This window comes from Pangasianodon hypophthalmus, chromosome 9, assembly GCF_027358585.1.
Source record: "Pangasianodon hypophthalmus isolate fPanHyp1 chromosome 9, fPanHyp1.pri, whole genome shotgun sequence".
NCBI classification, from domain to species: Eukaryota; Metazoa; Chordata; class Actinopteri; order Siluriformes; family Pangasiidae; genus Pangasianodon; species Pangasianodon hypophthalmus.
The window spans coordinates 24,124,877-24,146,561 of NC_069718.1; the positions used below are offsets into that span (position 1 = coordinate 24,124,877).

The 21,685-nt window shown below is 38.0% G+C and overlaps 1 protein-coding gene across 3 annotated transcripts; it reads right to left on the bottom strand.

Annotated features, from left to right (window-relative positions):
- Positions 1-2,085: 2,085 nt before the first annotated feature.
- cracr2b (calcium release activated channel regulator 2B) lies at positions 2,086-21,658 on the bottom strand. Of its 3 annotated transcripts, XM_053236713.1 has the most exons (19): positions 21,519-21,619; positions 19,542-19,638; positions 14,570-14,796; positions 14,361-14,472; positions 13,072-13,165; positions 12,779-12,934; positions 12,545-12,635; positions 12,343-12,438; positions 12,067-12,254; positions 11,251-11,322; positions 10,227-10,281; positions 5,901-5,980; positions 5,110-5,218; positions 4,684-4,810; positions 4,492-4,573; positions 4,012-4,126; positions 3,730-3,837; positions 3,561-3,637; positions 2,086-3,450 (listed from the first exon to the last, which is right to left on the bottom strand). In XM_053236713.1, the coding sequence occupies exons 3-19, from the start codon at positions 14,792-14,794 to the stop codon at positions 3,363-3,365; spliced, it is 1,875 nt and encodes a 624-aa protein (XP_053092688.1). In that variant the 5' UTR covers positions 14,795-14,796; positions 19,542-19,638; positions 21,519-21,619; the 3' UTR covers positions 2,086-3,362. The 3 variants fall into 3 exon arrangements, with proteins under 3 accessions (XP_053092688.1, XP_026775574.1, XP_026775575.1); XM_026919773.3 differs by lacking the exon at positions 19,542-19,638 and having other exon boundaries at positions 2,092-3,450; positions 21,519-21,658; XM_026919774.3 differs by lacking the exon at positions 19,542-19,638 and having other exon boundaries at positions 2,099-3,450; positions 12,779-12,925; positions 21,519-21,658.
- Positions 21,659-21,685: the final 27 nt, after the last annotated feature.

The window sequence follows — 21,685 nt, forward strand, 5'->3', positions numbered from 1 at the left end:
TGTTGGTTATGGCCTACTGAGACCTTCCTTGACACTTAAACATCTCTATTTCACAGTAATATTAAATATATTACTATTGTATATCTTACTATTTGTTACTCATCAATGTAACCTTTATAGCAATCTACCTTGGATGGTTTGTTTTTATATAAGGTTGAAATAAGGTTGAAAGTCTGGTACATGCAAGATTCTTATACATCGGTGTGTTTTATTGAACCACATAAAATTGGGTTAACAAAACCTACACCAAGTTGCCATTTTATCAGGTCTACTTACCATACACATGTACTTTGTAGGTCTATAATTGCAGACCGTAACCCATCTGTACTATTCTACCCTGTCCATTAATGGAAAGGGAACATTACAGGATAGATAGTATTTGAGTGATGCATCATAGTGTGTGTGCCACTGGTGCGAGTGTATCAGGCACGGCAGTGTTGGTGGGGTATTTAAACACTTCAGTGTCACCGCTGGCTTGAGAATCAGTCCAGCAACCAAAAAATAAATAAAAAATCTGTTAGACACTGACACTGTTGAAGGGTGATGAAGAGAACGCTGAAAGGTGCATTAAGTAAGATTTGTGGGGAAAAAAGGTCTTTAATGGTTAAATGGGTGTTAATGGAATAACATTTGAATGATTTTTTTTTTACTCATTGATCCTGTGTTTATTAAAAAAAACAGTATCAAACTGATGATTTCTCCAACAGCAACATACTGTTAAATTTATAGTGACTCCCTGGCAACCCTGCTGCCACTTCTTTACTGTTGTATTTTATCTATTTATTTATTTTTTACAGTTTGATCTTGTATTCATAAAAACAATATCAAACTGTTAATTTCTGCAACAGCAACATGCTGTTAACTTTACCGTGACTTCCTGGCAACCCTACTACCTTCTTTGCTCTTTTATTTATTTATTTATTTATTTATTTATTTACAGTTTGATATTGTATTTATAAAAACAGTATCAAACTGTTAAATTCTCCAACAACAACAAACTGTTAACTTTGCCGTGACTTCCTGGCAACCCTGCTGCCATATCTTTACTATTGTTTGTTTGTTTACAGTTTGATCTAGTATTTATAAAAACAGTATCAAACTGTTAAATTCTCCAACAACAACCTACTGTTAACTTTGCTGTGACTTCCTGGCAACCCTGCTGCCATTTCTTTACAGTTGACAGTGATTTTTTACAGAGTGTGAGCTGATGATATGGATGTAGGCTTTCACCTGTGTTTGTATTCCAGCTCCAGGTCTTCATCAGCAGGCTGCTCATCACCACCACTTCATCACTGCAAGTTCCTGAAGACTCTGCATGATATCCAATGTGCTTATGAACAGCTTCCCTCTAGTCAAAAGTCAAACCATATAGTTATGGACCAACTTTTCACATGCACTTACTTAAAACCTGAGAAATGTGGCTGCGGCACAAGAGAAGCGGCTGCTGTGGGGCTCCTGAAGCCTTAAAGGTGTGGAGGTGATGGGCAGGTGAACATCCTCATATCAAATGCAGGCAGAAGTTTTGCTGGAAGCTTCCAGGGCATGCTAACTTACCCACACTGTCATTTCTTGTTGAGCTGAAGACATCCTGCTTCCTCTCACGACCCAACACACACCATGATTAATTCCCACAACGCTTTAAAAAGGACAGTCTGTCAGACAAACCTCCCCTATAAGCATCACCTGCGGTTCAGCTTTCACAAATAAAGAGCATTTTAGAGATCTATAGTGCCAATTTCACTGATATAAACTGAAAGAAAAGGAAAAAGTCACGAAAATTCAGTCACAGTAGCTTCCATGAACGCATGAAGGAGCTGTCTTTATATACAAATATTATAAATACCATCATTTTATTTATTACCAAGTCAACAGGGTGGAGGAAAAAAGTTGTAGTTTTGGGCCAGATCATTGTTTTTCTCCCTCTGTAGAGCAATGGAGTAATAATTCTTTCTTTCTTTCTTTCCTTCTTTCTAAATCCATTTTGTTTTATCATACAGTAGATAGTAAATGATTAATACAGTGTACTTAAACCTGTGTTCATCAAATATCTGCCTCACAAAGCTGATATCTCTGACAGGAGTATTGATTTCAAGACAAAAAAAATAACATCTGAATCATTTAGTTTAATTAAAGAAATGTACATCCACCAAATTATGTTGTAAGTCTTTTCAACTTACAAATGTAACAAACCAAAAGGTAACAAAAAGACAGACGGCTTTAGCTACCATGTCTTTGTATGTTGGGTTCAATTTTTTTTTTAATATTTCTTTCCACTTATATCAGTTACAGCATTGGAAAATACATTTGAGAGTTGGATGAGCAAACTAAAGGACCATGATGATAGAAAATAATCTTCAGTAGTAAACATGTTGAAAGCAAACAAGAGAAATATAGTATGTAAAGTATTACAAGAATGATTTAAAAATGACCACTACCAGGTAACATTAGCCTTTTTTTTTTCAATATTAGGTGTCTAATGGTTAGGTGGGTTTGACATTTGAATTATTCTTGCCCATTTTCACAAACCTCCACTACTAGGATCTTAGGTGGCCCATATAGTTTCTACAGAATGGTTGACAGGATGTGTATCCAAACACAAGCAAGCATTCCGGACCAGAACTTAGTTTTCCAAACGGTTTTCTCAGCGACTTAATAAATCTTTGCTGAAGCAATGGCTTAACCCATTGGATTTTTGATTATAATGTCCTACATATCTTCCAGGTTATTTGCACAAGTAAGGAATTAAAAATAATCAACTTCTGCACCTTTAAGTGCAGTAGGGATTATCATAGATTATCCATGATTGTGTCACACTTTCCTTTACATTCTCACCTGAGGCAATTACATTCCCACCTGGAATCTCATTCCAATGTTCTGCCTGATATTTTAAAGTAAAGATGTAAAATTTAAGGGTAAGGTGATCCACAATAATAATACCAATAATAATATCATACTTTTGTTGACTGTAGGTTTATACATGCTATTGTATATTCATATTTAAATATTTACAGAGTGAATAATTAATGTGAACATATAAGGATTGGGTGTTGTACTGAAAAGACATGCACATTCACTACAGTGATTTATTATATCAGTCTTATATCACTGTTGCTAGTGATATAGTTATGGCCATGTTTGTTCAGTAATGGCATAATTCTTGATCAGAATTTACTGGAAAAAATGACAATAATAAGGAAACACCGTCCAAAATAGTTGAAGTCATGAGCATAGAGTGTTCTTGTTGCATTAGTGCAGTGAGATGTTCTTTCTGATATGCTGCAGGCAGTTTGGCAGCAGTGGCATGACCATGTGACTGGGTTTTATCAGTGGTATGTCCTCATTTGCTGCTGCTCTTTCTCCACCTATGTGCAACAGTGCCCTCTACGGCTTGAGTCGTCCAGAGAGTGAAGTACAGACTCGCACTGTTTGTCTTGCTGAGCCCCCATCAGTCTAGAGGGACAGAATACAGTGATCAGGTATGAAGCTGTCCTCATACGTTTCTCAGAAATATGCAGCGTATATCCATTATACTATGTTAAATTTTTATTCTGGAGTCTCACCTAGCCAGATGTGTCATAGCCTCTTGGATATTATGGCCACTTTTAGCACTGCATTCAAAGAACTCAGTCTGGTACTCCTGACACACAAACACAACCACGTTAACAGACGAAAAGAGAACCTTAAAAATAATAGTTAAACAAAACTGAAAAGTCCTGAAGTGTTGATTACCTCAGCCAGATTCTGTCCCTGCATGGTGGTCACCTGTCTCCCTCCACCATCCTCCATATCCATCTTGTTGCCTAGCAGCATCACACATGCACCATCAGCCTTGTTTTTCTGCCAGAAGGATGAATTCACATTAGAATATCCAATCGTAAGGCAAACAAGCTTGTGCTTGTATTAATATGGCCAAATCCCTGGGCTTGTCCCATTTCACCGCACCTTACTACTTCACCTGTGGGAATGCAAACCTCTTCAGAATGGCTTATTTGCATCACAAATTGGCCTCACCTGCACTTGGTCAAGCCAATCACGCACTGCCATGAGCGAGGTGGTCTGAGTGACATCATACATAACCAGGATCCCATCTGCTTTACGGTAATACTGTGTTGTGATGCTGTGGAATCTGACCGAAATATGACCAAATAATGGTCATTTATTATTAAATTTCTTTTTATTTGTATGTTGAATTTTGAAATAAGATTGATTTAAGTGGATAGATTGAAGTTTCTTGAACCATTTTATTACTTATATATTAATATATTACTATTACAATGAAATGAAAGTGTTAAATACTGTATAACTGGTCTCTTGCACTAACACCTGCCATCAGGGTGCTGTCCAATTATGTGAGGGTTTTTTTTGTATGGCTGTAAATATTGTTTCCAGTAATTGAACATATATGACATATTGAGTAATATTAATAAATTTTACAATTGCTTTGCTACTAACATTTTACATTGACTGCTAAATAGTAATTTTTTTTCTTACCTCTCCTGTCCTGCTGTGTCCCAAAGCTGAAGAGCAATTTGGGTGGAGTCGAGCACTAGACTTCTCACCTGGAAGTCCATACCTGTCAAGCAAATGCAAATGATATTTGGTGTTGGGAGAAGCTTTCAAATGCTGCGGATCTAAACCCGATTTTATGCGTAAGTGCATTAGCAGAGGCTAGATCCGGCTTACCTACAGTAGTGCTCATTTTATTAGGGAAGTGCCCTCTGCAGTAGTGATGGATGAATGAGCTCTTACCCACTCCGGAATTGCCTATAAACACAACCTTAAACACACGCTGTGGGCCGCTTACTCCAGCCTGAGAAACACAGGAACAGGGTTATTTTAAAAAACAAAACAGTAAAAGCCAGATCAGGCTGACTGATTAAAGAAAAACACACCAAAAATATAACTAAAATCAGGACCTGCTGCATCACCACACAGAGGGTTCTACCATGCAAATTTCTCAAGTCCTATATTTGCATCATACACATCGACCTAGCAAGCTTACAGTCCATTCTTCATACATTCTATCCTTGGTGGAGAAGAGCATCATGATCATCCCCTTATAAAAGAAAGCAAGATTGCTTAAAAATACCAAAACAATCTTTACGATACCGTTTTGCTGTATGTATCCTCTTTATGGTTTTTCTCTGAGAGCGTTAGCTCTGCATCAGCAATCACATCAGGTGAGCTCTTCTTCATCTGACCAACAAAACTGACCTGTCTTAAGTATTGATAATAAAAAAAAAATAATTCAGTGAAACAGATCTCCAGGTTTATATGTAATGACAATTTTAACCCGTTAAACCTCTATAACACATCAGCAGACTTAGATTCTTCTCTTTCATGATTGGGATATGTTATTTCCTACTAGTTTCACTATAGTAATTATCATTAATATGTTTAAAGTTGAATAATAAATGGTAAGTACATACTTTAAGCAGTTAAAGGTTTAGTTATTAAATTATAATTGTACTCTGTTGCAGTTGTTAGAAGCTAAATGATGCGCTAGTCTTACAGAAAGATGTGTGCTTCATTACTGCATAAATAACCAGAAATGAGGCTGAAAAGAGGCTCACTTGATCCTGCCGTGAATTTTTTTCTGGACAAAAATTTTAGCAAAACATTTTTGGTTCACTGCTGCCAGATATTGCTAAATGAATGCATTTAAAGCTGTTATTAAAGCCAAGATTCATTATTTTGATGAATCAAATGTTTCATCCAAAGCTAATAATGTTCTTATTTTAAACACTATGTGAAACGTTATGAGTTTATAAGTATTCAGTTAAATACTGTCACCCTACCTAGTTGGCCTCCTTCCCAGCAAGCGCATTCAAATGATTAATGTGCATTCCATATATAAAATACTATTTAAAAAATTATTGATATGAATTTTAGTGACCCACCTGTTGCCAGGTTTCTTGGCCAGCATATAGTCTCCGATTATTGATCCTTTCTTCTCTAAAGGTCTCTTCATCTTAGGTGTCTATGGAACAGTCCATGGAATATTTTGGCTTTAGAAGAAATTAAGAGCTGTATGTAATGCATGCACAAAAAAGGTGTACCAGAAATACCACATTTTTTGATGACTTTAAATCCTCTTATTCTGTAAAGAACTTGTTTCTCTTGTATAAGTGGGGATTAAATGCTTGTTTCTGAAGTCACAGCCTTTGGTTTTATGTATAGGAGGTAGAGAAGTGTTTGCATGCGTTTATACATTTGGGTCTTGTGCAATAAGGACACAGATAGGATTGTGTACCATCAGTAATGTCTTTTATTGTGTACTGTGGTGGTGCTAAAAAACACACCCATTTGTTCATAGCCTGACTTACAAACTTTTCTCCATTTTGTTCATGATCTTGTGAAAAAAAAAAAAAAACAGAAAGGCACAGAAACTGGTCACAAAAAAAGACTAAACATACATTAAATGCAATAAATTAATCCAACTTTACAAAAATATACCACATATTGGTACAGACATTAAATTCAGACAAAAAAGGATGTAGTGATAAATAGATTCGTCCTGTGATGTGGCAAGTTTCCTAGCATGCAGACTTTCAACATTTTACTCAAAAATCATTTTCTGCACAGCATTTTAAAAATGACCACAAAAGTAATAAAAGAATTTTAAGAAGAGATCTTTGGTTATTGCATATTTTCATGATTTAGAAAGATACATTCACAAAAAGACCAAATCATTTTAAAATACTGAAATGTGCAGAAAATATGCCTTTTTGAGGAAATTGTCAGTGGCACGTGCTAAAATTTGCTTCCATAAATAACAAGAAAGAAAAAAAATCTGATTATAGAATTAACTTAGAAAAGCAGTAGTGCACAGCACACAATCCATTGCATAAGTATTCATCCCCCTTGAACTTTTCAACATTTGCATTGTCAAATGTTAGACGTACTGAGTATATCAAATGGTAAAAATCCCACATAGGTCCATTTCAATTCCAGCTTGTGGAAACTAAAAAATGTGGAAAAGTTCAAGGGGGTGAATATTTATGCAAGGGGGTGAATATTTATGCAAGGTCCTGTAACTACAGCAAAAGGTATGGACAGTAAGTCATTAGGTATTATGATCTCCTGGGTTCAGTGGAGTTAAAGGTGTGCTGAACTGCAACATGGCTCAGAGTAAAGTTGTGTGTGCGGGAATGGTATAATAAAAAATATCCATAACGGACTTCATTATTTTATCTTACACAAATAAGAGCTGAATGTGAATCAGACAGCTGACATGCAATTCTGCACAGAACATATGTATTTAATAGAAGCTATAAAGTGTCTGTGAGACTCACTAGATTTATAGCCATCATAAAGACGAGGCATTATAAATAAAACTACACCTGCTATAGATGAAATATACGCTCTGTCCTAGAGCACTCATGTGAGTGAACACCCACAAAAGTGCACAGTTTGTTGTAAGTTCTGCTGGCCTGCTGCTTATTTCTACCACTAAAATGAAATCTATCTTTATATACTTATGAACTGTCACTGCACTGATCTGCCACAGATCACATAATGAGTTGATTAGATATCGCAGAAGCAGAAGATCTAACCACACCTCTTGATAACATCTTCGTTTGAACCCCCAACGTTTTTACAAGTGCACCGCTCTATCTACACCAGGTTCCCTCCTGCGCTGACTGTCACGAAAATACCAAGAGTATGGCTTTGTTCAAAATGACCTAACTACGTACAGTATACTACACAGTACACAACGGTAATTTCCGGTTCACTAATTTGATTGTATAAGTGGCGTTCCAAGAGTGCTCATATTTAGAACAACAGAACTGGTACATTTCACCGTTTTCTGTGTGCGTTAAATAAAACTTCCAATTTTAGGAATAGTTTGTTAAACTGAACCTATTACTACACTTACTGCGGGCTCTCAGTCGATCTGCGCGTTACCATGGCAACACGCAACGCTCCATCCAGCTGTGGCTTCTTTGGGAACTATTTTTGTTCATGCAGCAAAAATAAACAGGCCATATTGTGTCTTCAGTGTCAGTTACTTGATATTTCTTTCTTATTTATAGACTGTACTGTTGTACAGAAACAATATCTCACTCGCAATCATGCTGTTGTACTGAATATCAGCACGGCTGTGATTACCTACAGCATTTTTGCTCTTGCAATATTTCTGAAGCATGAAGTACACGGTATAAATAGTACAGCAGTATAAACAGCCAGCATATTCTCAGTATGCTAAAGATTCCTGACTGACATACAGTACAACATGGGCCAAAGTTCCAATTACGCAGACAGACCTGTATCCATGGTGTAGTGCATCCCACAGTGCAACATGATCAGTTCATTTCCAAAATAAGCTGGAAAACTGTGATAAGAAACCAACTATATACTACATGTATAGATAGATAGACTGATGTACTTCATTAATCTCTAAGTGGAAATTTAGGAAACACAAACTGTCCTTCGGGCCAGATTTGAACCAGAGACCTAAGGGTTGCCATTTCAGCACCGACAGCCCTCCACTCTACAAACTGAACTCTCACAGGCTTTTAAACGCTTACTGTTAGAAGCTGGTCTAATGGTTTCCATTAACCATTATTTCCAACGATTTTAATGGTGAACAGAAACCATTAGGCCAATTCCTATTAGGTAATGTTTTTTCATCCAGTTTATATTTCCATCTATTCCGTACCTAATTAAACAAGTTAACAAGTAACGCTAAACTACAAATATTAGCAACCAATAAATACACTATATGGTCAGTTGTTGGTGAACACCTGATCATCATCATCATCCCATTCCAGATTTAGTCTTTGTTTGCGGTCATGAAAACCTCCACTCTTCTGGGAAGGCTTTCCAATAGATTTTGTAGTGTGGCTGTGGGGATTTGTGTTGATTCAGCCACAAGAGCATTAGTGAGGTTGGGCACTGATGGTGTCTTCCAATCCAACATTAACACACCATGTCTTCATGGAGCTCGCTTTGTGCACAGGTGCATTATCATGCTGGAACAGGTTTGGGCCTCTCAGTTCCAGTGAAGGGAAATTGTAATGCTACAGCACACAACGACATTGTATACAAATGTGTGCTTTGTGGCAACATTTTGGGGAAGAACCACATAAGGGTGTGATGGTCAGGTGTTCACACACTTCAGGCCATATAGTGTATCTTGTTACTCTGACCTCAGCTCTGTCAGTTATTAACAAACCGACATATTTAATATTTAACTTTTGTTGTGCCATTATTGTATTTACTGTATATTCCACTCCTGTTCCAAATTTAGGCAGAAACATTTTTTGACTGTCTTAAAGCCTTTTATCATGACCCATTGCATCGTTTTTTGTTTGATTCAACCACTAATAGCTAAGAGTACAGTGGAATTTATAGAAATACTCTGAACAAAAATGAAGCAGGCTAAACAGTCCACAAGGGAATTTGACTGAAAGGTGGTCACATGACTCACATACAGCACAGTACAAGCATGGAGTAGTACAGTGTATGCTAATGTAGTACACAAATACAAGCCATTTTGACACCACACCCACAAGCTGCAGTTTTATGCCTTATTTTGACATTTGCATTATGAGCATGGAAATTGGTGTAACTTCCTATGTTGTGCTTTTTTTGTAACAGACACAATAAAGAAAGGCGTTGTTGTTCATCTATAAAAACAACATGTAAGATTTTAACCTGACAACCAGTTTTTCTTTCACATTCACCAAACTGGCCTTCAGGGTCCACAAAAAGAAACCCATCATATGATTGTGAGTAATCATCCTAACAGCTGTGTGTTCATATTCTCATCGTTGTTCATTCATTTAGATTAAGGCTTTGAACTTTCTTGGAGATGAATAGTGAATAGCCTTTCTGAATAGTGCAGCAGAAATGTGATATCGAACTATTCACAATTCACCAGACTTGAATATTGGAGTCCATGTCTGAGTAACCATTATAAAGTGTGAACCTGCAGTAGATAACCAGTTTAGTCTAACCTTCATTAGGACAGAAGCCCCGAGCACAGCCACATGCAAAGGCAGAGAAAGCAGGTGAAGATTCGCTGGTTTCTGCTGAACAGTCATGCACAGTGCTGCCCAGAGCTTCACACCAGTCATACCGAGCAGCCGCATATAAAACACCAGCGCAGAGTCCAGTCAGTACGGGTAAAAAGAGTACCCACCCCACGGTGGGGTGTCGTGGCCACAGTTGCATTGTGGGCAAGACGGAAGAGGAGGCATGAAGGATTGTCTGTGACTAACCCTCTTCTGATCCTGCTGTGCATCCTTCTCATCCCGCAGACGCTTGTTCATGTCCCTGAGAAAGACACGTGATGAAACGAATATTTAAAGAAATTCTAAAAATAAAAATCATTTATAAACTGTGTGTCTGGTTTGTAATAGTGTTTTAAGCTAACAGTTTTCAGCTAAATTCTAGCAAAGCACTTTCCCTCTCTCTTTAGTGTGCTATATGTTTTAGAAGTATTGCTAGGCCGTGATCTACAATGACACCCTGAACATCTGTATTACAAAATATTTTTTCGTGTTTTGTACTTGATGGTAAAAAAAACTGTATATTTTGTATCAAGAAACTACTGTGTTCTGCAATTCTGCATTTTCAGGTTTTTTTTTTTTTTTTTTGCTTATCTCTATCAAAGACAGCTCATAAACAGTTCTTCCAAATGCTTGCGCTTGTTAAGGAGGAAACGGAAGAGTAGCGTCGACTGACTTGCTTCTGTCTAGCATGCTGCAAAATTTGTGATTGTTGTTACTGTATGCATTTACAAGATTTTCCACAATCAATAAAGTCCTTTATTATTCATTATAAACTTCATTAGCTACCATGCTGTGATCTCTTATATATGATAAGTCAACACGGGAGAAAAATATACAGCAGGCTACCATTTAACAGAAACCAAAGAGACAGTATAAATGATGATAACATTAATATGAGATATAAAATTAGACCCATTAGACCCACCAGTTGCACTACTGATCCCTTATCCAGTTTAACAATATATTTTGGTATTTTAAAAATTAAAAAAAACCCTTTGTTTTACATTTTGGATTGTAGATTATTTTGCTGCATCCGTATCAAAATGCATTCTGACTTCCTCGTAACTGCTTTTTCCAGTTTGACAGTATGTTTGTGTGTGCACTGTGCCACACTCCCTGCCTTATCTTCAATCTGATATCTGTCAAGAGCAAATAAACCTGAAATGGACAATGACCTGGAGACACGCCCGGAGAAAGATTCAAGTAAGGCTACACTTGCATGCAGTCTTACCTGAGCAGATCCAGCTGCCTCATCAGGCTCTCTCTCTCTTTCTGCATGTTTCTGGAGACCTTCAGCACTTGCCTAGGTATAAACAAAACCACACACACAGTTATAACTACTGTGATAAGGGCGATGCTCGTGTTTAAATCAAGGAACGACTACAAGGAAAATAAAAGCATGAAAAAAATAAAATAATTCAATAAATCAAAGTAAAAGTGTGGGTCTACATGGGTACACTACAGTAATTCTCAGTCAGTAGTTTCATAAACCATACATCAGTGGTTTTTAGAGCCAGTGTTGTTATAAAGTCTTACATTTGGATACATCAGTTTGGGATAGTTTAACGTTTTAAATATTATCAGTTTCTCCCTTTGCAAAAATGCAGCTTTCAACTACAGGACACAACTCGTAATTCCCATAATTCACCGACCAGGAAGAAAACAAAGAAAACACCCCCTCAACTTGGGATTCTACTTGAGATCTTGGGACATTCTCAGCATGAACAATATACAAAGCAGCATTTCTTACCTTTAAATGAGTTATACTGTATATATATATACTGTTATACTGTATAATACTGAGTATTTGCTTTAGATCAATCAACTTACAAACATATTAGCTTCTTAAATCTATAGCATGACCAGATAAATACACATCACTCACCACAATTAGCTGGCTAGCATGTTACCAACAAAAGACGAACATTTAGGCATCCATGTTTTTTCCCCACATTAGCTCGAATCTATAGAATTTGAAAATGACGTAATTCTGAGCTCCGGCTTCCCACTTCTGAGTTAGTCGAATGCAGTAAAAGCGACGTCTCACCTCTGCTTGCCCTCCTGCTGATCCTTGAGTGTTTCCTGCAGGATCTGCAGCTGGTTAAGGGCCTTCTGTAGCTCTTCCCGGCTCTCCTCCAACTGTTCCCGCAAATCTGCGTTCACGAGCTGCAGTCTTTGGTTCTGCCCCCGAGTGTTCGACTGGTCCTGGCACAGAGCTTTGATCCTAGCCTCTAGCTACAAGTCGCAAGTAAAGTACGTTATAGAATAACTTCTAGGCAAGAGCTGTAATGGCCCTGAATTAATGAAGAATTGTAGGGTTTACCTCTCTCTGCTTAGTCAATGTGAACTCCAGTTCTTGCTCTCTCATCCTCAGCTCCTGCAGTAGCTGCTCTCTTTTGTCCCCCTGTCTCGCACTGTCCTTCATCAGAAAACCATCAGCACCATCTTTACCATCATTGTGATCATATTCTCCATGCCAAGTCAATTATATGCAGATTATTGACCTCTTTTTCATCCAGACTTACCAGAGTGAGTCGTTTCTCTCGCTCTTCTTTGAGTTGGTTCTCGAGGTCTTCGTAAAGCGAGCGCACCACTCTGTCATGGTCGTCTTCTCGTCTGTGTGTGAGTCAACACACCCACATACACACGCACACACACTGCTTTATAGACAAATCCAAGCCCGGTACTATAACACTACACGGCATTCCAACTTTAAATTAATTCCTACCCAAAATCAGGTGTGCAATGTGTAAGCTGACCTGCGTAGTGTCTCTTCCAAATTGTCCCTCTCTCTCAGCGCGTCCTGAAGATGAGCTACGGCGTGAGAAAGAATTTCCTCCAACAGATTCAACATCTCAGGCCTGTCTTTCTGCAAATCACACCAAAGAGAACACAGCTCCCACTGACTACACTCACTCACACACACACACACACACACACACACACACACCGAGTCATCTTATATACTTGCTAAATAGTAGTAATATTAAAATCATGGTGTATTAGAACTGCTTGGTGCAGTTGGTCAACAGTGCAGTTGGTCAACACTCACTCTTTCAGGAGTTTATCTGCTCCAAGCTCTATAAGAATCTGTGTGAATCTGAGCTCTGCTGGATCTTTCTCCTCACACTCTTCTACCAGCTCACCTGAGAAAAAGAGATGGTTCTATGAATATCCTGTTAACCAGCCTGTGGCAACACACTACATGTGTTAGGGCCAATGCTCCTTGATGAGCAAAACCTATTTCTTCTGCCATTTGAGCAGAAATATCCCATGCACCTCACAGATTGCGGAGGCTCTGCTCCTGCCTGGTTAGCATTAGATGGTTAGCCTTGGAAGACATCTCTTGGCAGCAGCTCTATGCTAACAATATTTAACGGGCGATTGTCAGAGGTGCTGAAATGTTAACATGGCTTGGTAAGCTCACAGCTAATGTAGCTAGTTGGCATTATTTGTGGTTGGGACTGAATTTGGGTGGCAGCTAGGGCCACACAATATATCGAAATTATCGAAATATCGCAGGTAAATATACATGTTGCAAGGGCTTGAGATAACTGAATGATTTTAATACTTCAGAAAGTTACGAAAAGTCAAAGTTCTAGGGCAATGCAGATACCAGAGAATGCTTATATATATATATCACTCATAGCATTATCGTATCGCATATCGCAATATTTTTCTTCAATATTGTGCAGCCCTTGTGGCAGCAGAACTGTATTGGTTTTGATGTACATTCTTGTTTAGGCTTTTAAAAAAAAAAGAAAAGAAAAGAAAAACGCAATACTGTTATGAGAGGCAAGTGTACCTGGGTCAGGTCTGAACTGCCCTCTAATTATCTGTCAGTTAACTACAACTGACTATCAAATTTTTGTGTCAGAATTCTGAGTGGATTAAATTTTTCTGCATGGAAGCATCATCAGCAGTGCGTGACTGTGCATGCACAGAGCTTAGAGGGAAAAGTGGTTAGGGCTAGGCAATATGATGATACAATATCATGATAAATCATGCTATAGTACACATTTGTGTGATATTGTATTTTGTCAAATTTTATATGTTTGGTAACATTAACAAACTCTGATTATTAGCAGCTATTGGTAAAATTTTGTACTGCATCTTTAATTTTGTCTAAAATGTTTCATTTTTCCTCTTCATAGTAAGAAATAATTTATTGTGAAATAATACATTTTTGTAGACAATAAATAAAAGTGTCATAGAACTTTTTTTTTTACAGTTTTATTATTACTACTTCTTGTTGGCTGTTTTTTAGCAAAACCAGTATATATTGTGATAAATATTGTATATCATAGAAATGTCTTCAAGTATCGTGACACAAACACAAACCTAGGCCTGTGTGAAACTCGAGAGGTGTGAGGAAGCCATTTCTGTCACGGTCCAAACTCTCAAACACAGACTCGAGCTGCTCCGGGGTCAGGGGTACCTCTCCTTGCAACCGCTGGCATACAGAAACACAAACATACACCAGTCTAATGGTGTTACATTTAGGAAACCAAACCATTAACTGCAAACATACTTAAAGCATTTGGACACACCTGCAAGTCTCTCTTGGTGATGAAGCCCTTGTTCTCTTTGTCACACAGTCCAAACAGCTCTTTAGCTTTCCTCATTGTGTCCTGTGGGGACCTGGAGGCTGCACTGTCAGGTGAGGGCCTTGCTCCTCTCCCTGATGTTGGGGTCCTAAATCTAGGGCTACGAGGAGAGGCCTGGCCACTGCCCTGACCCTCCAGCACCTCTCCATCTCTTAACCAGCCTGACATTACTGAGAAGATAGAGAGAGAGAGAGAGAGAGAGAGAGAGAATAAGTAACCATTATTCACTAAACATTAAACTCTCACTGGTATTATGTACTTTTTACTCAGTATTCCCAAATGGACTGGAACTTGTGAGTTAATAATTTGACAGTAGTTTTAGTAAATTAGTAGTTTCCTTCATTCAAAATGTTCTCTGCTGAAACAGCATACAGAGTCTGGGAACACATCAGCAGGTTGAAAGGAACTCTCCACCCTGAAACCCATTAAGTAAGTTTATACTGAAATATTTGTGATGTGCTTATCAATCTTGGTGCAATTTTTTGATTGGTGCTGTATAGAGTTTTGTGTTGCTTTGCCATCACAAGGAGACACTGCTTGCACAGATACAATGGTGTTTAATAAGAGAAAACAATCAATAAACAATTAAACAATCTCAAAGCTAAAGAGTAACTGTCAGGTTTCTTTGTTAGCCCCTAAAAACAAAAAGGCATTCACCATTTACCAGTGACGTTCAATGTCATACTAATGAGAAATCCAGTGTAGATATAGTGGAGAGACTGCAAACATTGGAGTCCAGAATGCAATGCAGCTATACGACAGGTGCACTGAGCAATGGTGGAGACTCAGACCGGCTATAAAAGCATGAGGATAGTGATTGCGTATTAGCATGAAAGTTGAAGCTTTGGAGGCTAATCAGTTTGAACAGACTGTACAGATCAGGAGGTGAGACAGCTGGACAGAATAGAGGACTAAAGTGCTGCATTGCTTTCTTCAGGTATAGACGAAACGTGAATTTCTGACATCCATCTAGGAAAAACCAAAGAAAACACCCCCTCAACTTGGATTTCCTATTCAGAAAGTTGAGAAGGTCTCCTCAACTTCAGCATATGACATCATGTCAACATGGCTGCTCACACTGTCAACAGTAAATAAAAAAATATCACCTCGCTTACTTAAAATCTATCACAATGAGCACAGAGTTCACTAAAAACAAAAAAATCCATCCATTTTTTTCACACTTAATAACAATAACTCGAAAGTGATGTAGTTCAGAGTTCATACTTCCCAATTCTGAGTTAAGTCAAATGCAGCACCACTTTCAAAAGGTAACCAAACAACATTGCGCCTCATTTATCAACATGAACTGATGAATATGAATCTGGATATGAACTGATTTAATTGTAAATCATACCAGCATTTTCACAAGAAATTTGTATTCATGAAAATCCTGTAAATTCGGAAAAACATTTGTATCCTACTCATCATCCTGTATGTGTAAATTTACACATAAGAATAATTAATGTAAACTTTGACTTGATCGACTTCAAATCATATAATTTGCAATTTTACTCAAAGACTCCTAAATGTGGCCCATTGCCCAAAGTGAAAATAGACCAACATGTCCATGAACGAAGTTTAAATTTAAACTCAGAATTTCACTACAATATAAATCTTGGACACCAGTGACGATGACATGTTAATTATTAAGATTAATATGCATTAGCACTTGACTGTGCTAATCTTATGGACCCTAGAAACTCCCACTGGTGTAATACTGATAGTTGGTACCTACTAGTAAGTCTAATAGCATACTGTTTATGCTTTCAGAGCACTAGAATCTGTTGACATGTTTATTGTGGACTATACCAGGAGCTCCATTATAAACTTAACACCTCACCACGTGATTACACAGAGCAGTGGCAAGAGGCTCCTAACATCTAAAACCTTAAGTAAACAGAAGCCTGATCCTTCCCTTATCAGCAGTAAAGCAACGACGACATGCAAACAGGCATAAACCTCTTCAAATAACTGTGGGTACTTTCTGCTACAATCCACCAGCATTCTAGAGTGCCAAAATCCTCTGCTGTTTGAACTAATACGTTACGCAGCTCTGCCCATAGTAAATATCAATGAGTAAATACTGCAGAATCAATTACCATTTTGTCCAAACACATTTAGGAATAATTTGAAGCTCTGTAGAACAATTCATAGACACTATCTTTATTAGGTCTGAGTGGTACTGGAACGCCAGATAATGAATTTGGAGCACAGTGTTTCGCAACAGTGGAAAGAGTCCTGCATAGGGCAAAACAGCTGGGAATTTCCCAATGCGACATGGAGCGACACTCAGACCACAAATCAAATAGAGCACTTAACACTGTCCATGAGCACACATTCCCTTTGGTTTTCCTTTCTTTTGGTTACTCACTGCCACTCAAAGCTCCAGGATATGCAATAACAGAACAGGATGGTCATATGATGTGACTATGTGTGTGTGGGAGAGAGTGAGTGTGTGTGTGAGAGGGGGTGCGTGCTGACAGGGAGTGGACACAGAAACAAAGCAAGATGCAAATAAAGCATTTACCCAAGTTTGCATTGGGCACTGTCCATTACAACTAGTAGCAATCACAGCCTGAATGATGTGTCGATGTGAATGGAAGGTGTTGTGCTGCATTCGAATAAAGGTCGTAAGAAAACACCTCCTCAACTCGGAAATCCTACTCAGGAATTTGGGACCCATATTGCTCCAAGACCAATAAAATATAACACTGCTGTATCTATAACTCGGATGGTGCAGGAGGTAGCATTACTGCCTCATAACTTCAGGGTCCATGGTTCAATCTTGAACTTGGGTTTCTGTCTGTGCAGACTTTCTGTGTACATCTCCATGGGTTCCTGCGGGTTCTCTGGTTTCCTCCCACCTCCAAAAACATGCCTGTAGGTAGACTGGTTACGCTAAACTGTGCCAGGTATGAACGAGTGTGTGAATATGTCTGTGCGCACTGCACCCTGCGATGAACTGGCGTCCCATCCAGGGTGTATTCCAACCTCACGCCCGGGATTGGCCCAGGATCCACTGTGACCCTGAACAGGAAAAAGCACCTACTGAAAGCGAGTGAATGAATGAGTATGTGAGTGTGTGAGTGAGTCAGTGTGTGTATTTATAATGCCAATGTAGAATCCTTAGAAAGGAAAATGGCACAAGACCACACAGTTCACAAATATGAGAAAAAATAAAAGTATTACTTGAATGATTTAAAACACAAATGTAACATCATACATTCGATAGTTTTAATGGTTAATGCACCAACAAGGAGGCATGATAACTAAACATTTCATTAGATACAGTTGGGGTCATAAGTTTTCATACACCTTGCAGAATCTGCAAAATGTTAATAATTTAAAAACATAAGAAGGATCATAAAAATTGCATTTTGTATTTTATTTAGTACTGCCCTGAATAAGCTATTTCACATAACAGATGTTTACATATAGTCCACAAGACAGAATAATAACTGAGTTTGCACAAATGAACCAGTTCAAAAGTTAACATACGCTTCATTCTTAATGCTGCTCATTGGTACCTGGCGACTGTTCTTATGTTTTGTGATAGTTTTTCATGAGCCCTTGTTTATCCTGAGCAGTTAAACTGCCCACTGTTCTTCAGAAAAATCATCCAGGTACTGCATATTCTCTGCTTTTCCAGCATCTTCTGCATATCTGACCCCTTTCCAGCAGTGGCTATATGATGCTGAGATCCATCTTTTCACACTAAGGACAACTGAGGGACTCAAACTATTACAAAAGGTGCAAACATTCACTGATGCTCAAGAAGGCAACACACTACATTAAGACTTTTTTTTTTTTCATTTAGCACTGCCCTTCAGAAGCTACATAAGATATTTACGTTTCCCAGACAACAAAATGCAATTTTTATGATTCCTCTCTTTTTTTTAAAAAAATTATTACCATTTTGCAGATTCTTCAAGGCGTATGTAAACTTATGACCCCAACTGTATCAGGCAGGTCATAAAAAGCTTTAATTATGGTCTCCAGTTACAGAGACCACAGAGATCACTTTAATGAGAGAAATAGTATTTGCTCAGTGCAGCGACCAATCTTGATGTTGGCAAGCGTTCTGCTGGACTCTGGTATCGATTAGTCTATATATATATGACAAATACAACCTAAAACATTCAGACAGAGAATGTACAGGCCAAATAGTGTAATATAAGATAAGGTAAGATAAACTTTATTAATCCCTGAAGGGAAATTCAGGAAAAGGAAAGACATGCCAAGCTGGGACTATTCGCAGGGCATGGGTGCTTGGTAAGGCGTGATATGATATTATGATATTATTATTTGATATGATATTATTATTATTAAATAATAATAATAATATTATTATTTGATATGATATTATTATTATTATTAAATAATAATAATATTATTATTTGATATGATATTATTATATAAGATTATTTATTACTTTTAATCACGGTTCCAAAGAAAGTGTATTACAATGCGGTAGGGAAAGGGTCAGGTTTCAGCTTACAGTCACAAGACATAGTTACGGACAGCAAAAAAAAAAAAAACAGGCATAATATTGCACAAAGGCAAAGTGGTAAGCAATGGAGACTATGTGTATGTATTTAGTAGCATTTTTATCTTCATATTTACTTCTATCTATCTATCTACTTAATAGATATACTAATACTACTATACTAATTAATTCAGTTTCGTTTTAATAGGAATGAAGTAGTAGCCACTTTGAGTGCAAAATTTGGTGAAAAAACAAAATGAAAAAAGAAAACATCTAGTGAGCAGCACTTCTGCAGCCGGAAATGTCTGATGAGGTCAGAGGAGAACAGTCAGGCTGGTTTGACCTATCAGGAAACCTACAGTAACTCAAATAACCACTTTACAACCGTGGTGAGCAGAAAAGCATCTGAGGAAGCATAACACGTCAAACCTTGAGGCGGATGGGCAGAAAACCACAGGTTCCACTTCTGTCAGCCAAGAACAGGACTACAGCGTGCACTGAGTCTGAACATGCACCATTGCTTATCCTGTAGAGGTCAAAGTAGAAAACCTTGTAATGTTTGAATGCTAATCAAAAATATAGAAAATTCGGCCAACAGAACAAAACTCATTGAATAATCAGAAATTTATTTCAGCAACAATGTAAGTGTGAACGGAAATCAGTCGAAGCAAGACTGATGATGATGCACCTATATAAATTCCATGACTAGAAAAATGATCTTTATGATCAGCATCACACAGATCACAAGGTGTCTCAGCCTGCAGACCCTCTGCACACGGGATGTTTTTTGTTTTTCGCACCATTCTGTGTAAACTCTTGAGACTGTTGTGTGTGAAAATCCCAGGAGATCAGCCGTTTCTGAAATACTCAAACCAGCCCATCTGGTACCAACATTCATGCCACAATTAAAGTCACACAGATCATTTTTTTTTTCTTCATTCTGGTGTTTGATGTGAATATTACCTGAAGCTCTTCACCAGTATCTGCATGAATTTATGCATTGAACTACTGTCATATGATTGGCAGCTTAGATAACTGCATGAAAGTGCAGGTGTACAGGTGTTCCTAGTAAAGTTCAATGAAGCTCGATGAAAACATAGTTTGCCAAGGCTGGAGCCTTGGAACCCTGACCTCAACCCCACTGAACACCTTTGGGGTGAACTGGAACACCGACTGAACCCCAGACCTCCTCATCTAACATCAGCACCTGATCTCACTAATGCTCTCGTAGCTGAATGAACACAAATCCCCACAGCCACGCTCCAACATCTAGTGGAAAGCCTTCCCAGAAGAGCAAAGAAGACCAAATCCACATTAATGCCCACGGTTTTGGAACGGGATGTTCAACAAGCATACTGTATATGGCTGTGATGGTCAGGTGTCCACATACCTTTGGCTATAAAGTGTATTTCCTACCTGTAAGTACACACATCTATAACAAACTGAGAAAATGCACCAAGTGCAAGTAACCTTCCTTCCAAAATACATGGCTGAATACACAATGACACTATAATACCCTGTTGCAGTGACTAGACAGATACTGCCCATGTGTTTAAGACACGCCCATTTTTTAGCATACAGGCGCTGAGGGAAATGTTGCATAACCAAAAAAAATAAATAAATTAAAAATAACAATAATGCTAGAACTTAGAAAACAGGATCGGCCAATAAACGATAAATGGAGGAGCAACCTAAAATTATTTTAAATTTGATTATTATTATTATTACTACTACTACTACTACTAACAATAATAATAACAATAATATAACAAACATAATATTTAATATAACATATAATAAAAAATAAAAATATAAATTATATTATATAAAATATATAATATAAAATATAACAAAGTCCAGCATATTTCCCTGTGCAGCTCTCAAGGTTAAATAAACACTACAGTCCACAGCAAAGTGCACCGAGGCAAGTTATTCTGAACCCGAACTTACACCAAATGAGTGTTGATCTGTTATAGAAAGCAAAGGAAGTAAAGATTAGCCCAGATTTTTTAATCCTATCTAGTTATGCATCAAGGACAGAAAGTCTATACATGGCATGAATGGGGTATTGGATACAAACACCAGGGCTATTCTTCTGCTGCTGATAAATAAAGTAAACCTGTAATGCTTATCTAGAGTAAAGGCAGGACACTACACCTGTAAGCCCTGAACTGCCCCTTCACTCAACAAATACAAAGAAGTTGAAGGAGACAGGATACTCAGACAATGGCCCTCATTAGCCCATATATAAGTTAGACTATAGACACTGCTTATTCATAGTACTCTGTCTATAGACAAGTGATCTTTCACACATTTCAAGAACAGCCAAGCACCCTAAATGGCTAGATACTTCAGAAAGTACCTGTTTCAGATGTATTTCCGGTATGAAACAGGAGTCTAACTCACCTTAATTGGAGTTGTGGTGATCTCCAGCCAACACCGTCTCACAAGTTGCTCACATGCCGCCAGTCACTGCAGCCTCAACTCTGCTTACTGCACAATGAGCTCAGCTCAGCTCACTTCCGCTCTTCCGCCACTAGAGGGCAGGAAACTACCATTACCGTAATCTGTCA

Bases quoted from the DNA above. Each gene is read 5' to 3' on its own strand.
- cracr2b (XM_053236713.1), bottom strand. From the start codon at position 14,794: ATGTCAGGCTGGTTAAGAGATGGAGAGGTGCTGGAGGGTCAGGGCAGT. The intron at 12,439-12,544 runs GTAAGTCTGGAT...TTTCTGATGAAG, and splicing joins GAGAGAAACGACTCACTCTG to GACAGTGCGAGACAGGGGGA. The intron at 10,282-11,250 runs GTAAGACTGCAT...TGTCTTTCTCAG, and splicing joins AGGCAGCTGGATCTGCTCAG to GGACATGAACAAGCGTCTGC.